This window comes from Cenococcum geophilum, assembly GCF_001692895.1.
Source record: "Cenococcum geophilum 1.58 unplaced genomic scaffold K441scaffold_56, whole genome shotgun sequence".
NCBI lineage: Eukaryota > Fungi > Ascomycota > Dothideomycetes > Gloniales > Gloniaceae > Cenococcum > Cenococcum geophilum.
This window is the reverse complement of record NW_027137614.1, coordinates 123,616-142,302: the sequence shown is the minus strand read 5'-3', so window position 1 is coordinate 142,302 and position 18,687 is coordinate 123,616. Positions and strand designations below refer to the sequence as shown.

The following is an 18,687-nucleotide window of genomic DNA, read 5'->3' as shown; positions in this document are numbered from 1 at the left end:
TTGCTAATGGTAGTTATATTATATAGAAGATTACCTATATAGTATAACTCTACTTAGATATAAATAGACACCAGGAAGAACTTTAGGCCTATATTATACCACTTACTAATTACCCTATTATTCTTAAAATAAACTAGCTTAAATAATACAATCCTACTATTAATTAGAAGAAGAGAGAAGTAACCTTTAACTCTAAATACTACAGAGAGACTTACCTAGGGTATAGCCTAGCCGCCTCTATTTACTCCCTAGGATATTAATCTACGGAACCCCTTATTACTCTACCTATAACTAACTACCACTATATAAGTGCCCTAGCCTTTTACCGTATAGTATATAGAAAAGGCTAAACCGTTACTGCAGCTTTCTAATTATAATTATATAAGCTTAATAAAGAATANNACTANGTCCTNTATAGTAATAGNATAGATATAGTTAACCTTNTAGAAGANAACGCCNCTATANAACTNTACGGACTTTTACCTTTAGACTTTAAGAAGTTTATAAAGCTTAAAAAAGGACTTACTAATAAAGAACTCCGTAAGCTCCTCCCTAAGAGGTACTATAACTTTACTAATATATGCTTACAAAAGGGCGTAGATATACTCCCCCTATATTAACCTAATAACTATACTATTAATATTAAATAAGGAAAAATGCTACTTTATAAGAGACCCTACCTAATATTAAAAAATAAACTTCTAGTTATAAAAAAGTTTATTAATAAGTACCTTAATAAAGGATTTATTCGTCCTAGTATATTACTAATAGCCGCCCCTATCCTTCTTACTAAAAAACTAAAAAGAGGTATTTAATTTTATATTAACTATAGAGGACTTAACGCTATTATAATTAAAAACTAATACCTAGTACTGCTTATACGTAAGACCCTTAAGCGGCTTAGTTAAGCTAAAATCTATACTAAGCTTAATATTATCGCCGCCTTTAACTATCTTTAAATATAGAAAGGTAATAAATAGAAAACCGTATTTGCATTACGCTTTAGCTAGTTTAAATATACCGTTATACCCTTTAGCGTATATAACGGCCTAAACACCTTTTAAAGCTATATTAATAACGCCTTATAGGACTACCTTAATAACTTCTACTCTACGTACCTAGACGATATACTTATTTATAACAATAATCCTTTTAAGTATACTAAACACATTTAAAAGGTCTTATAGCGCCTTAAGGACATAGGATTTTATATTAATTTAAAGAAATATAAAATCTTAGTTATAGAAGTAAAATACTTTAAACTAATTATTACTACTAAGGGTATCTATATAGACCCCAAAAAAGTACGTATAATTACTAAATAGTAAGCCCTTAACTGTGAGGTGATAAGCTCCGCACCACTCAGCCATATAAACCAAAAGGTAAGCAAGTAACTGGCTTAATGCCAGACACAGCTGTGCGGAACAATATATATAGGCGAGGTGACTTCGTCACCTAACATTAACTGCATTAAGGATATATAAGCCTTCTTTAGTTTTACTAACTTCTATTAGAAATTTATATTTAACTTCTTAAGTGTAATAGTACTACTTATAGTAATAATGCGAATAAAAGGCCTTTCTGTAAAAGAAAGAAAAACGTATCTATACTTTACCTAGACGCCTAAATATAAGAAGGCGTTCTAAGACCTTAAAAATGTCTTTACTAAAGCACCTATTCTAGCTTACTTTACACTAGGATAATAACTCTATCTTAAAACCGACTCCTTAGACCATATTAACGTAGGCGTCCTCTCCTAAATAGGTAATAACAGTCTCCTTTACCTAGTTATATTCTACTTATCTAAGCTTATACTATAAAAGTATAACTATAAGATCTATAATAAAGAACTCCTTATAATTATATAAGCGTTTAAAGAATTCTAACCAGAACTCTTCTTAATAGAGCCTAGCTAGCTAACTAAAGTTCTTACGGACCATCGTAACCTTAAGTACTTTATAACTATAAAGCAGCTAAACTAATATCAGGTATATTAAAACGAGTTCCTCTCTAGTTTTAACTTTAAAATTATATATAGACTAAGAGTATAAGGTACTAAACCTAATAGCCTAATACGCCGCTTATAAGACCTTCCTTAGTCTAAAAATAACCCCTATAATTAGTTCCAATAACAGACAATCCTAAAAGCATAAAATTTAGCCCTAGGTATACTACCTACAATAGAGCTAACTATACCTTAGCTTTATACTACAGAACTAAAGTTACCTCCTAAAATTAATAAGCTTATTACTACGGTATATAACACCTCTGTTAACTTATTACTATATTAACTTATCGCCGTAAAGACCGCTAGCGCCTATATACTACCTACTAACCTTTAAAGCTTAGGCTAGATTAATATAGCAGCCTTAGAAGTAAAAGAAAACAGGCTCTATTATAGAGGCCGCCTATTTATCCCCAACTTAGAAAATCTATAACGGTAACTAATCTAAATAGCTTATAACCTCTAATTAAGCGGCTACGTAGGCAGAGAAAAAATCTATAAGCTCCTTAGCCGATACTACTTCTAGCTAAAAAATAATAGACTTAGTTAAACGCTTTATAGGCGCCTACTATAGTTATAAGCGCGCTAAGGCCTTTAATATAAAGTACTAAGGACTACTGTACCCTTTACTAGTACCTATATAATAATAGGCAGATATTGCTATAGATTTCATTATTAACCTACTACCCTATAAATAATATGGCCGTACCTATAAGAACATCCTTATAATAATATACCGACTTATAAAAGAGCGCCACTACGTCCTAACTAAAGGCGTAGCCGTTAGCGATATTACTAATGCCTTTCTTTATAAAGTCTATTAACTATATAGGTTACCTAACTTAATTATATCTAACTAAGGTATATAATTTAACTCTAATATATAGAGACAAATCTACTAACGCCTTAGCATCTTTATTAAGATGTCTATATCTTTCTACTATAAAACTACTAGGTAACCGGAAAACGCTAATGCTAGTATAAAAGCGTACATATAATAGGTAGTCGCCTATAGTTAAGATAACTGGGTAGATTACCTCCTACTAGGTAAATTTATAGCAAATAACTACGTCTTAACTATTATAGGACTTACCCCGTTCTTTGTAAATAAGGGTTATTACCCCTAATTAGGTATAGAGCCACCAGAACCTATTAATAAAAAACTACTATATAAAAAACGCCTTAAGATGCTACTTGCTAACTAGCATATAAACCGTATAAAAAATCTACTTAACTACTATAAGGGAGAAATGGCCTAGGCTTAAGTAAAGTAGGCCTACTTTGCCGACTATTATAGAACGCCACTACTAGAGATACGTGTTAGCGACTAGGTATAGCTAAATATATATAATATCTCTATACAGAGGCCTATAAAGTTACTTAATTATAAGAACCTTAGCCCCTATTTAATTAAACGAGTTATTAATAGGGGAGCTATATATAAGCTAGAACTCCTACTTACCCTAGCTACCCATGGGATATAGCCTATATTTTACCCATAGCTACTATACCTTTATTAGCCCAACTCCTTACTAGGGCAGATATAGCTTAAACCCCTACTAGTACTAATCTAAGACGAGAATAAAGATAAGAACTATAAGAAGTGGACCATTAAATAAATTATTAACTCTAAATACTTTAGTAAAGGTAGAGGATAATAACTCTACTCAGAGCTATATACACAGGATTTAATATAAATTAGCCAGAATAGTAACTATAGAAAGACTTTAAAAATACAAAGGTTCTTATTAGCAACTTTTACTACGTAAACCTATAGAAACTAGGCCTAAGCAAAGATTTCATACCTAATCCTCTATAGGAGCCCTTATAGAGTTAAACCGTTATATATTACCACGTAAGGGCAAATTGCCGTTAAATTGTCGTTAAATTGCGGTAAAGTGTAATTACGTAACCGGAATATCGTTAAGATATCCAGGAACTTTAACTGGCGGTTAAAGTTATTTAATTAGTTGGATTCTTAGATGCCAAGCCTTATTATATAACGTTATTTTAAGCCTTTAGTAATACCCCCCTTTTCTTCTTTTCTATACCTTAAGTGTCCCTTTTATATATATATAGTAACTATAGGGTCGCCGGAGCTCCGCCTTTATAGGAGGGGGGGTAGTATTACAGAACCCTACCGCAGGGGCCTCTATAGGAGAACCCCGTGCTTTTACATACACCCTATATACAGCTTATATTAGCTACGCGTAGGTATATTACCTCCTTACGCCCTTAACCCTTACGATTAATCGCGTAACGTCTTATAGACTCCTTAAATACATACACTCTGTAGCTACTGCCTCCGTTCTATAACAGAAGGGGAATATAAATATCCTTTAGTGCTTATACTAAAGGATAGAAGGACTTAAAGAGTATAACTAATAATAAAAGCTAGATACCTTAGTATTATACTAAATAATAAGCTAATAGGGAAAGTGTACTTAGGCTATTTAGTGGAAAGATCTATAAGCTAACTTATATGTCTTTTAGGTATTATAGAATCTATATAGGGTATTACAACTAGATATATGCGCCAACTCTATATAGCTATAGTTATGCTATATATACTTTAGCAGCTTTATACTAGTATATACCGGAAAAGGGGCGCGGTTTTATTAATAGAGTAAAAAGTATTTACTAGGTTCCATTATAAATTTAGTATAAAGTACTCTATCTTATAATAGGAACTTTTAAAACTACCGCTAAGACGGAACTAAAAGTAGAGATATATATCCCACTAATTAAAACATCGCTTTACTAGGCGGTTAAGTCCTCTCTAAATTAAACTAGGAGGTCGCCGCTATATTATAAGATTTAATAACTGCGGAGATCCGCCCTATTAAAGTTTAAGTGGTATAGCCCTCTTTAAAAATTAGAGAATAAAGTAGCGCTCCGTCTTAAGGAAGGGATACCTCTTATAGAAGTAATTTACTTAGAAATTATCTATCTATAAACCAAGCTACTAAAGATCTATATTACTAGAGGAATAAAAGTAGGCAAGCTAGGATATAACTATATTATATAAAAAGCTAGGAATAACCTAGGATACGTACTAGTATATATAGATGGTAGTAAAATTAATAGAGAGGTAAGAGCCTGGGTATGCATTCTAGAACGAGAAGCTAAAGTAGCTAACTATACAGGAATAAACTAGGTTAGTATAGTATATACAAAGGAGCTAAGAGGGCTATAGCTAGCCCTTAACTTAGTACTTAAGCACTTACTAATAATTAGAAGATTAATAATATCTATAGATAATTAAGTAGTAATATAAGCAGTAGCTAAACTATAGAACTACTTATGTTAGTACCTAGTCTATAAAGTACGTAAAAGGGTATAAGCTATGTAAATACTAAGTATATAGGTAGTAATATACTAGGTCCCGTTATATATGGATATTAATAGAAATAAATAAGCGGATATTTTAGTAAAAATGGCAATAGGGTAGAGAGAAGGAGAAGGAGAGAAAGGACTAAAAGTCCCTACTTTCTTATTACTTTAAAGCCTATTATTTGCATTAAAGAGAATAATAAAGGCAAGATTAAAAGCCTACTAGGTAAATAAGTAAAAGATAGGAGAAACTAGAATAGAACTATATAGATTAGTACTAAAGATCTTAAAGCAGAGACTAAGGATATATAGAGGTTTACTAAAGGCTTTCTTTGCTACTCTTATACAGATCTATATAGGTAAGGTAGCCCTTAAAAGCTACCTTTATAGGATTAAATATATGCCTAACTTAAGGTGTATATATAGGAATAAATAGATAAGATAACACGTCTTAATTAAATGCCCTAATTTTAAAGAACTAAGGAAAGTAGTTTGGCCGTATAATAGCTAGCCTTAAACCTTTAAAACGATTTTAAACTAAATATAGTTAGTAAAGAAATTGGTATAATATATAGTATAAATAGGCCTCCTAGGGCAGTTTTTTAAGGCTAGAAATAGACTTAAAGTAACCAATTAAGCCTTTTTTAGTGGTAAATATATTATATATAACATTATCAGAAGATGGATAATATTAAAGTAAAAACTCTAGGCCTATAAAATAGGCCTAGCTTTAATATACGGCACGGAATGGAGGTAATTTAGGTACTTACTACTTTTTAATTATTTAATAGGAACTTACCCTATTGTTATAGCACTGGTAAAACTTAGCAGAACTACCACCAGCAAGTTGCCACAGATTGCCGTATATTACGGTTATGTAACGTAAAGATCTTATAAAATATCAAACGGCGCTACTCTTCTTCTCCTTTCCTTTTCCTAGCTTTAGATTCTCGTTTATAAACAATCCAATCGTATAGGCTTGCGCGTCCCCTTTGCCGTGCCTATACCTTAATTAACTAAGTCGCTAATATTATCTAAAGCTCTCTTTACTCTTTCCCCCTAAAATAGAACTTAAATATATCTACAAGATTATAAATAGGACAAGAACATAGAATAGGACCCTAAGATATTACTAGGACTATAAGGATAGGACCTAAAAGAAAAGAATAAAACCTTAAGGAAAGGACCTATAAGACACACACAGACCAAAACCCCTAAGGAAATTACCTAAAATTACCTAATACCCCTACCACTATGCCATGAACCACAGTAGCAGGTAAAGTAGCTATAGGACCCTCAAATACTTCAGACGAAGAAATAATTAACGTTTTAACCCCCTAGGCGGAGCTTACGGCTACTAATACCAAAATTAAATAACTGCGAGAGCTGCTTAAAGCCAGAGATACCCCTATATTTAATAATGAGTTATTATTAGACAACTAAAGACTTACTATAGTCCTTTAGGCCCTATCCTAGCGCCTTAGTAAATCTACTAAGGCCTATATAGTACCGAAGTAGTTAGTAAAGGTCGCGGACCCCTTACTACTTATAGATGGAGCTAACCCTATATTTAATAATTAGAAGCTTTAATTATAGAATAAGCTTAAAGTTAATATAGACTACTTCCCTAGCGCCCGAGCCAGAATAGCCTATATCTTTAGCCGTACTAGCGGAGATACTTAGACGCATTTACGCCCGCAATACACTAAAGACTTAATAGACCCCTTTATCTCTAAAGAAGAAATAATTAAATACTTATCTTCTATTTATAAAGACCCTTTTAAAGTATAAAACGCCCGCCTTAGCTATAAAAGCCTAAATATAAAAACAATGGAGACCTTTTCGGCCTTCTAAACCCGCTTTTTATATATAGCCAGATAGGCCTAGATCCCCTAAAAAGACCTACTACTAAACCTCTTTAATAAGCTTACCCTAGACCTATAGCGGGCCGTATTACTAGCTTATACTATAGTATAGACATTAAAAGAACTTATAGACTATTGCCTAGCTATTAACCAAGGCCTTTATTAAATTAAGGCACGCGCTAATTAGCTAAAAACTAGAAACCTTATAAACTAGGCTATAAGCACTACAAGTACGGCCTATAGTGCCCTAGTATAATTAGCAACCCTTATAGTTAACCTAGCAGCTAACTGCGCAGCTACCCCTACTATGGGCCTAGTATACACCCGGCCTATATATAGGCCCTTAGCAATTAAGGAGCTTGCTTTTTATACGGTTAAATAGGCTACCCTATAAGGAACTACCTAATAAAGGCAAAGACAAATAAGGTCCTATTAATTTAGGAGGATAATATAAAGCTAGAAAAAGAGGAACCTTAGAGGAAGACTCCTCTCTAGGGTTAAAAGGGATTGATATGTTATATATTAATCTGGGTTAGCTAGTTAGTGGAAAAAGCTACACTATCCCTTATACTTTATTTCGTAATAAATATTAAGTTTTAACCTTTACTTTAGCTAACTTAGGAGTAAATACCTTTACCTTAATTAATATAAAGTGCGCTATAAAACTAGCTAACTTTTTAAATATACCCCTTAAAGAACTGCCTAAACTAATTCCTATTCGCGGTTATAACGGACGGATAGGGCTACCTATTATAACTATCTTATAGATCTACCTCCGCGTTAACGGACGAAGGTAGTATAATATCCCCTTCCTTATTACGGACCTTAGAAGCTATAATATAATCTTAGGGAGAAAATGGCTAGCCTATTTAGGCTTATAGCTTAATATACGGAATAGGCAGCTTATCTAGCCCAAAACTATACCCCTAACGCCTTCCTTTATAAAAGAGATTAGTATTATAATAGAAAACCTTATATAGCCGCAGATAGATACCGTTTACTAGGCTAATACAACGCGTAGGGACTAGGCTTTTAAGAAGGATATACAGTTTAATCCGCAATAGATCCGTATATTACGCCGCCCCTAAACTACCTATATTACACTACCCGTATTAAAAACTTAGGAAGTTGGTAGTAGCCTAGCTAAGTCCCTAATAGAGAACCTAGGCCCTACGCAGCTATAAAGGAAGGCTAGGGATATTAGATAATATACTAAACTAATAAACTAGAAGGACAACTTACGGAAAATAGAATGTAAGCTAAGGAAGACTATAAACCCTATACCGTAAAATACTGCCTAATAAATATCCGTAAAGAAGCCTATAGACCTCCCACTAATTAATATCTACTATATTAGCGCTATAGGATTCTACTAGAACCTAGTTTAGCCTAATACTATTACCTTTACAACTAGCTTATACAAAATTAATTAAATAATTAAAGAGAAAGAAGCCCTAGCCTAAGAGAAAGACAAGTTTATAGATAAGGAGCTAGTAGAACAGAAACTGCCCCGTTAATACTAGAAATTTAAAGACACCTTCTCTAAAGCAGCGTTTAATATACTCCCGCCTTACCGACTATATAACTATAAGATTAAAATTAAGCTAGATAAGGTGGTTACCCTTAGCTATAGCCCCCTCCGATAGCAATCTACTGTCAAATTATAGGCCATAAAGTAGTATCTTATTAATAACCTAGATAAGGGCTTTATTAAGCCTAGTTAAGCCCCTTTTAACTTACCTATTTTCTTTACTAAAAAGCTAAATAGAGGACTTTGTTTCTATATTAACTACTATAAGCTTAATAATTTAACCCTTAAAGACCGCTACCTACTACCTTTACTTAATAAGACTTTAGCCTAAATAAGTAGAGCTAAGATCTTTATAAAGCTTAATATCCGCTAAGCTTTTTACTAAATTAGGATAGACCCTAAATTAGAAAACCTTACTATATTTTAGACCCGTTACGGAACGTATAAATATAAAGTACTACCTTTTAGACTAACTAACGGACTGGCTATATACTAACGATATATAAATAATATACTATTTAACTACTTTAATAACTTCTATATAGCATACCTAGATAATATTATAATCTACTCTAAAAATAAACTAGAATATAAAGAGCATGTCTATAAAGTCCTCTAATAGCTTTAGAAAGCTAGCCTCTAAGCTAATATTAAAAAGTTAGAATTTAGTGTTAAGCGTATAAAGTACTTAGGGTTTATTATTAGTATAAACGGAATTAAGGCAGACCTAGAAAAGACGGCTATAATTAACTAATAGGTACCCCTAAGGACCGTAAAGGGGGTGTAGTTATTCTTAGGGTTCTATAACTTCTACTAACACTTTATTAAGAACTATAGCAGGATTACCCGGCCACTAAGCCTATTTACCTATAAGAACCGGCCCTTTTACTTTAATACCGCATATAGGTAGGCCTTTAATAAGCCTAAGAAATAACTAGTCTCTACTTCCTTACTCGCCCACTTTAACCTAAAATGGCCCTTAATACTAGAAACCGATGCCTTAGATAGTATTATAGCTAGCGTTTACTCCTAAAAGTAAATAGACAGAGAATAGTACCCTGTTGCTTACTATTTAAAGACTATAGTAGATATTAAGCTAAACTACCTAATTCACGATAAAGAAATGCTGGCTATTATCTTTAGCTTTTAGCACTAGCGAGCCTAATTAAAAGGCACCCCTAAGTCTATTTAGGTAGTTTCTAATTATAAGGCCTTAGAATATTTTATAATAATAAAGGCCCTTACGGCCTAATAGGCGCGCTAAGCGGACACCCTATCTTAATTTAACTTTCTAATTATATATAGGCTAGGCGCTACTAACTATGCGGACGCTCTTATAAGGCGTAAATAGGATATAAATAACTAGACAGCTATAAAGATCTTATTATAGACCTAAGCGCTACTATAACTAGAGCACCTTAACTCCTAAATACGGGCAGAACTAAATATAAACTCTTTAGATGCCAAGATATACCCTATTAACTCTATAGAACTAAACCTTATTAATAAACTACTACAGGTAAACTATACGGCCCCTTCTCTATAAAAGTACTATAAAAAGGCAAGGAACGTTTCTAGCCTATAGTCCCTTAAAAGTGGACTACTTAAGTACTGTAAACGGCTGGTAGTAGTAGAGAAACTGTTGGTAACACAGGGGAAATCACCAATACTACTCAAGTAGATACAGTGATGGAAAAGCTTGTTGTATTAGATAGGGGAGGGTGAGGAACTTAAGGTTCCTTACCGCGCTAGTGCCACGACGGCACGTGACGGTAAGTTGCCTTACGTGACGGCAATTTGCCGCACGTAAGGGCAAATTACCTCATTCCCGACACTGGTAACTCTTCTTTTTATGGTTGCTATCTATATGCAAATAGACCGTATATGATAATACGACAGTAGGTAGAATATAGCAGACTTTGGCAGGTAATATGCCTTATTCTACTAACCCGGACTTTTACTAGCTAATTACGATTTTCCATACCTAGCATGGAAAATCGCTATTAGCTTGCTTACTACTAGCGCCTTAGCGGCCCTTGCCGCATCTTTTACTCCCTCTTAACCTAACCTTTAACTTGTATACATAGAGTATTTATGTCAATGAACGTCTCTAGCGCCTTATTTAGGTTTGCCTTTGTTATTACATCTACCGGGTTATCTTAGCTATTAATTTATTAAATCTTAAAGAGTTCTTAACGCTCGTAAGATTGCTATAGTGCTATAATATTAATTATAAGGCGCTTCTCCTTTATGGTACTAAGCTTAACTAAATACTTATAGAGGGAATATAAGTCAGTGTATACGATTATAGGGATAACGGGAAGTTTAAGTCAATCTATAATTATCTTTAAGGTAGTTCCAATTGTAATTGCTATATTAACTCTACTAACTATTTTATATATTTCTAACGCTAAAACACTTTAAGTAATGCGCTTGCTCTTAGTTAAGCTCTAATAGATAAGATTACTATAGATTATAAAGTTATTCTCTCTAGTAGATTTATTCGCGATAATAATCTTATATTTTAGCTAGGAGCTAAAATCTTTATTATTTATGAATAACCTATTAATAAACACAAAGAGCTTAGCGGTGGGAAGATTAATAGGTACGTAGAGTAGTCCTCAATCGAGATGGTTTATTTACTAGGAAAGACGCTTATTTAGGGCAAGAATGTTATCCTTAGTTGGTTTCTAGTGTTAAGCGGTAATAGAGAGATTAAAGGAAGCCTTGGGTTAATAGATAGAAGTAATATAAGCTTCGCAAGCGCGTTACTCCACGTATCCTTGCTTTAGAGAATTAACGTTAATAACGTTGATCTTTTTGCCTTAACCCTTCTAGCGCAAAGCAATAGAATCCTCGTTTAGGGAGAGGATGCATTTATTAAAGAGTAATGGTGTTATTAAACTAAGTCTTTCCTTTAGCTTTGCTATAAGATTTGCCTTTATTAGCTCGTCTTCTTTAAGAGCTGAGAATTGGTCGTCTCCTAAGATGATTATATTATTAGTTTATATACCAACAATTCCGAATAGGGTTCCCGTAGTTATAATAAGGAAGCAGGGATTAAATATAGAAGTAGTTATTAAAAGCTTCTCCTTATAGTGCTTGCTATAGGTAGCCCACTAATAGGTTCCTACCTCTGCGATTTTGTATAATAGCTTAAGAATAACTATAATTGTATCTTTAGGATATTAGTGGCGAATTTATTCTAGAAGATATGCTAATATTAAGCGCTAAAGGTGCGTCTCTAATTGGGTGTAGGCTTAAGTAATATCTTATAAATAAACTACTATTCTATTCTTTATTAAGGAGGGAGCTAGTGCAATAATAACTTGCTAACTAGCTTGTTAAATTATAGGGGATTATATAAGGATTACCTCCTTACTATTATTGTTGTAACCTTAGATAATAAGCCTTAATTTCTTAAATGGGGCGTTAGTAGCTTTGCCCTTAATCTTGTTAACTATTCTTAACTTAAAGATACGAACTCTATTAAACTTAGTAGGGTTATACTTCTTGAATTTAAAGACTCCTCTTAAAATAAGACCGTCGATCTCTTGTTTATTAGATGCTTAAAAAGGAGCTCCTAGGGTTATAATACGGCCTTCCTTTTAGAGCTGTTTTACGAGCTTAAAGTTAGCCTTCTCTTTAGCTGTTATAAAGGCCATTAATAACTTGTCTCTACTCTTAATAGCGGTAATAAATTGCTCTTTAAAATTAATAAGGTATTGGTAATTTTGTAATCCTTTTAGGCGACCTCTACCGCATTATGGTTGCGGTACATCTGCTGCAATTATATTAGAATTATGGTCTCCTTCTAGAGCACGTTAATCGTAGTTCTCCTTTAGGGTATCCTCTAGGGCATCCTTTAGGGAATCCTCTAGGGCATCCTATAAAGGCTTATAACTGTTATTTCTATAGTAGGGCTTAATAACGGTTAAATGGAATTAAGTAGGTCTATAGGGCATTTAAAGAGTATAAGTTTAACTATTGCTTACAATGAGTTTATATAGCCCTAACTATTCTCCCTTTTTACGTTATACCCGTACTTTAGATTAGAGAGGCAAATTAAGCGTAGTTGAGGTATTTGGGCTATTTCTTATTTCTAGTACGTTGTTAACCTAGCGCGTGGCGTAGATACGTCGCACCTCTTTTATTGCCTTGTAAATAGCCTTAGCTCGTTATATAATAGAGGGAGATAGTGAAGAATTATTAGTTATTTAAGGGTAAGCGCTAAAGACTAGTAATATGGGTATAAGTCTATCTGGACTAGCGGAATCGTTAATAGCCTTAATAGCCATTTATAAGATAAGCTCTTTGCTAGCGTCCTCTAGTTCTAAAGAAATAATCTTATATGCTTAGCGTAATAGCGTATAGTATTATTCTACTTTTTTAACGCTATTATGTGCCTTAATAGGGACTTCCTTAACCTTGATTGCTATTGCCTTTGCTTATTACTGAAACTCTATAGATAAGAAGTTCCTTTCTATATTGTAAATGACTTGGTTAGGGGGTCCTAGGTAGACATTAATCTAGTATAATTAAAGAGTATCCTATGCGTTCCTAGTTAATATATCCCTTAGGAAACGTGCGGCTTAGAAGAAGGTTAAGAAGTTAATAATTTAGAGTACTGGCTTGCCGCTAAGATATATAATGTTAATAATGATATAGAAGTTAAAGTTATAGTTATTTTTAAGGGTAAACTTGAATTGGCTAGGGGACTTCTGGTTTATTTAATAGTAATAGTAGTACTTTATAAGATGTTTAATTATCTTAACCTTAACCTTATAACCTACTTACTAAAGGACCCTAAGCAGTTAGTAGATAGATAAGTGACTAAAATAATGATGTAGTTGGTGTAGCTTTAACTTAGTTAAATGGCTCTAAGTAACGCTCCTTTTTAGCTGTTAAAGGAGCAACTAAGGGTGACCCTACTTGTGTATAATGGGTACCTAATTATCTCCCTAGATAAGCACGTTCTTAAGGTTGTTAAGCTTAACGCCTAATCTATTTATATTTTAGATGCAGAATAGGAATGGGGTGTTTGTAGGAATAATGTGGAAAGTAATATATCCTAATAGGGTTTGGACCTTAATTGTACCAAAAGAGATTATAGTACCCTTGCTAAAGCGGATTGTATATTAGCCTACCGTTAATTAGTTAATCTAAATAGATCTATTAAGCTGCTAAAGGGCTTGAACTTAAGGTTCTCCTACTATAGATACTCCTGTGGCTCTAGTATCTGGCATAATACTATGGAAGATATTCGCCGAGTATCTATTGTTAAAGGAGAACGCGGAACTTTCCTTTAGCTTATTAAAGATATTTAACTTTGTAACGGAATGGAGCGTAGATTAGTTATTAAGGATAGTAATAGTTTATATGCCATTTACCTTACTATACTTGGTGAAGTATTGGTTAGAGGAGTAGTCCTTAATTTCTATATCTATAAGGAGCTATTTGGCCTCGTTAACTTTACCCTTAAGATCTTCTATACCTTTATATTAAACTAGGAAGCTTTAGAAGTAGGCTATAATAACCTTATAATTTCTAACGTTTTGTGCGCTCTAGCAGAACTTATTATATGCCTCCTTTCGTCTATTAAGGGGGTGCCTGGTTAACTAGTAATTTGGCTTTTTATAAACGTAGTACTTCTTCTAATAATTGCTCTAAAATGAACCTCTATAATTACCTTGTGGTTAATGTTAATCGTACCCTCTGCTGTATCCCCTACCGCGGCCACTATATATTTGATCGGTCTAGTTATAATTATATTAGTTGGTTAGGTTAATTAAAGTAGGTTAGGGTTAGGTATTAAATTACTATACTTCTTAAGAGCGCAGAGCTGTGCTAATAGAGGATCTTAATTAGGTATATACTCCTTTGTAAGTGTTTATAGGATTAAAGAGAGTAAGGTTGTATTCTTTAATACCTTAGTATACGCTAATAACTTAATCGCGTAGGCTAAAGTCCTTTTAATATAATTTGGATAAACCACGCTAAATTATCTAAAGTTAATTAAAGAGCTTTTAAAGATAATTGAGCTGAGAGACACCTAGGTTTATAGTAATAATTCTTAGAAAGGTAGTCTCTCTCTACTCTAATATATACTGCTGCTTATTCTCTTCTATTTTAAAGTGGCATCTTATCTTATATATTATTCGGTTAAAATTATATTCTTTTCCTGCTAGATAATTATAATAGAAGGTACTAGCGCGGCCCTTAAGTATAATGGAATAGGCGTTATAATATTAGTTAGGTTTTAGTTTAACCTTCTAGTAATAGTTATAGAAGATGTATAGCTTTGAATTAAGGATATTATATAGTTCCCCGCTAAACCTTTTCTCTTAGTCTGAATAGAGCTTTATAAGCTCTGTAAGCATTTTTAAGGTGCCTTTAAGTGGTATTAGGCCACGTTGAAATTGTATTAGAGATTAAGGTGGGAATTGCTTTATAGGCTATAGTGGAGATATAGAGCCCGATGGAATATGGCGTGGTACCTAGTCTTACTCTAGTAGAGTTTAAAGGTTATTAAATCGCGAAGTAAGGGGGTCTTGCGCTTGCTCTGGAGCAATAGAATTAGAACGTGTCTCTATTAGTATATCGTTTAGATTCTATTGTGAGTTAAGCTTCCTTATAGTGCGTAGTTGGTGCTTAATTTCTTATGGAGTCTATTTATGCTCTTCTTTTGCGTTAATAATATGCTCCTAAATATTATCTTTAATAGCGCCCCTATCTATAGGGATAAATACTCTGTTCTCCTAAAGGAAGTTATGGAAGTCTTATATGATAACCTTTGTTATGAGAGCCTATGTTTCCTTTATCTATCTAATAAAGTCCTCCTTTATATAATACTAAAGCATAGTATTGTTATATTTGCTGTCTTTATAGTATGCTATACAGTATAGTAAGAATCCGTTTAGGTCCTATTGTTCGGCATTTGTAGGGTTAATATCTTTATGCCATATCTCTGGGTTAATGTCCTTCTCGTACTTCTTTAGGTAGGTTAATGCTATAATTAGTATAAAATTAACGGGGTGTCGTATGTTAAAGGTAGGTAGGGTTTTCGGTTTTATAGAATCTCGTAGGTTTGCTGTTAAAAGGTAGATAATTTAAGATGTTGTTTAACGCGTTTTGGACGTTGATTTGGGACCCTAGGTTTAGTAATACTTCTAACCTAAAGTACTTAACTAAATCTTCGTAAACGCAATTGTTCTATATAATAGACGCAACTTAGTATCTCTTAGTACTTAGTGATACTTCTATTACTAGTTTTCCGTAAGTCTAAGGTAGTATAGTATCGCCGGGATCTATTCCATATAAGCGTATATGGCACCCCTATACGAGACTGTCTCTTCTATTAAAAACCTTGCTGTTCTATAGTTAACTATATATTTAACCACTAATTAGTGTTAGTAACACAGGGGAAATTACTAATACTACTTAAGTAGATATAGTGATGGAAAAGCTTGTTATATTAGATAGGGGAGGGTGAGGAACTTAAGGTTCCTTACCGCGCTAGTGCCACGACGGCACGTGACGGCAAGTTGCCTCACGTGACGGCAATTTGCCGCACGTAAGGGCAAATTGCCTTATTCCCGACAGAAATAGAACTTACGGACTTGGCTTATTGCCAAAGTATATACCTAGGTCTTTACGGCCCACCCTAGAAAAAATAAAACCCGTAGGATTATTAGCGATCGCTACTACTAGCCTAGAATAATTATAGATATTAACCGCTATATATAGAACTGCAATAACTACTATAGGTCTATAATTCTATAAGATAAAACCCTAGAACTATTAAAACCCCTTCTAATACCCAACCACCCCTAGTAATATATCTTTATAGACTTTTATAAGCTACCTCTAGACCATAACGGATATAATATAGTTATAATCCTAGTTAACCACTTTAGCAAACGCCCGTTTTTAATTCCCTATTATAAAAATATTAATGCTAAAGAGGCGGCCTAATTATATATCTACTATGTCTACTAAATTTACGAACTACTAAATACTATTATATCTAACCGCGGGCTATAGTTTATATTAGCCTTTTAGAATAAGTTTACCTAAATCTTAAGCATTAAGCTAAAGCTTTCTATAGCATATTACCCCCAGATAGACGGTTAAACAGAAATTATTAATTAATACTTAAACTAAAAACTCCGGCCTTTAATTAACTACTTCTAGAATAACTAGGCTAAACTATTACCCTTAATAGACTACGCCTAAGCCACCCTACCCCACAACTCTACCGGATTTGCCCCTATTTAACTAGAAATAGGTTACCTATCCTATATAAGCTTTAACTGGGAAAGACTAAAAGGGCCCTAGACTATACGCGAAAAACTATCTTATAAGGAAGCCTAGTAGTACGCTAAGCGCTTAGAAGAAGCTTAGAAAGTAGCCTATACAAACCTAAAAAAGGCTTAAAATTAATAGAATAGTAGGCGAATAAGTATAAGTATAAGCCTAATTTTACTATAGGCGATATAGTCTAGGTTATAATAAAGAACTAGAAGATAGAACCGCCTAACTATAAGCTAGACTATAAGATGGCAGGACTGTATAAGATTTTTAATAAAGTAGGCAACTTATATAAGGTTAAGCTCCCAGACTTAATTAAAGTTTACCCTATCTTCTTACTAAATAAGCTATAAAAAGCTATAAATAACCTACTACCTAGATAAAAAAATTAACCTCCCCTACTAATTTAAGTTAATAATAATAATAAATAGGAAATTAAAGAAATACTAGCCTATAAACTTATAAAGGGAACGTTAAAGTATTATATTAGTTAGAAAGAATATAACCTAGACCCTACTTAGTACCCTATATAGAACTTTATAGGTAGCCCCTATAAGCTTTAAGAGTTTTATAGCTGTTACCCTAATAAACCTAGACCGTTAAAGTACCTAGATAAGTAAATAGAATGCTAGTATAATAAAGATAATAAGCTACTAGAAGAATATAAGAACAAAAATACTCTAAAAATTTCTTAGTTATGTAAGGTGTTAAGATATCTAGGAACTTTAACCGGCGGTTAAAGTTATCTAATTAGTTAGATTCTCTTACTAAGACTTTTAGCGGCAAAGCCTAAGGGTAGGCTTTTTTAGAGGGGGGGGTAATATTACGGCACTGGCAGAACTTAGCAGAACTACGCACCGGCAAGTTGCCACAGATTGCCGTATATTGCGGTTATGTAACGCGAAGATCTTATAAAACATTAAACGGCGCTACTCTTCTTCTCCTTTCCTTTCCCTAGCTTTAGATTCTCGTTTATAGACAATCCAATCGTACAGGCTTGCGCGTCCCCTTTGCCGTGCCCATGCCTCAATTGACTGACATCAGGATTTTTTTTTTGGGCGCGTTGTTGCAAACGAAAATCGGGGTCTGCAAAACCTGCGTAAGTCGCAATTTTGGCAATTTGCGGCGATTTGCAGCAATTTGCTACAAACACATATCCGCCCCACGGACTCTTCGGCTCCGCCTCAGAGTCCTACGTAGCTCAACGGGCCACGTAGCTCAACGGGCCATGCCCCGCACCTTACAACTTTAAAGCTATATAGCTCCACGTGCAAGACAGATATATTAATATTTGTAGTATAGTAATTAATGCGATAGTCTTTATCTACTCTCTGTCCAAAATTGGCGCCGCTGCGGCCTTAGCAGCCCGCTTGGCGTCCTCAGCAGCCCGCTTCTTTACTGCACGCGCAGCAGCTCTAGCTGCCTTCTCTGCCTCAGCGCGGACTCTCTGCGATACCTTAAGTCGTCCGTCCTTAGCAGATATAAGGCCTCCCTTTGAGACGACACGTTGGTCGCCTTTTTGTTGCTTTGCGCGCGCTTGTACCGCTACCTGCGTTTTATATAGGTCTTCCTTAGCTAACGCGCGAAGCGTGGCATTAATACTAGCACCCTTTATAAGCTTATATAACGGGCCCCGGTGCCTT

The 18,687-nt window shown here is 34.0% G+C and overlaps 2 protein-coding genes across 2 annotated transcripts; both read right to left on the bottom strand.

Moving 5' to 3' along the window:
* Nucleotides 1-12,132: 12,132 nt before the first annotated feature.
* K441DRAFT_583713 (uncharacterized protein) lies at nucleotides 12,133-12,303 on the bottom strand (the record flags this gene model as incomplete). Its single annotated transcript, XM_067644509.1, has 1 exon — nucleotides 12,133-12,303. A coding segment is annotated over one exon (171 nt), but the record flags the coding sequence as incomplete, so codon positions are not given.
* Nucleotides 12,304-14,826: 2,523 nt separating this feature from the next.
* K441DRAFT_583863 (uncharacterized protein) lies at nucleotides 14,827-14,982 on the bottom strand (the record flags this gene model as incomplete). The annotated part of the gene is made up of 1 exon (XM_067644519.1): nucleotides 14,827-14,982. A coding segment is annotated over one exon (156 nt), but the record flags the coding sequence as incomplete, so codon positions are not given.
* Between the last annotated feature and the right edge of the window lie 3,705 nt (nucleotides 14,983-18,687).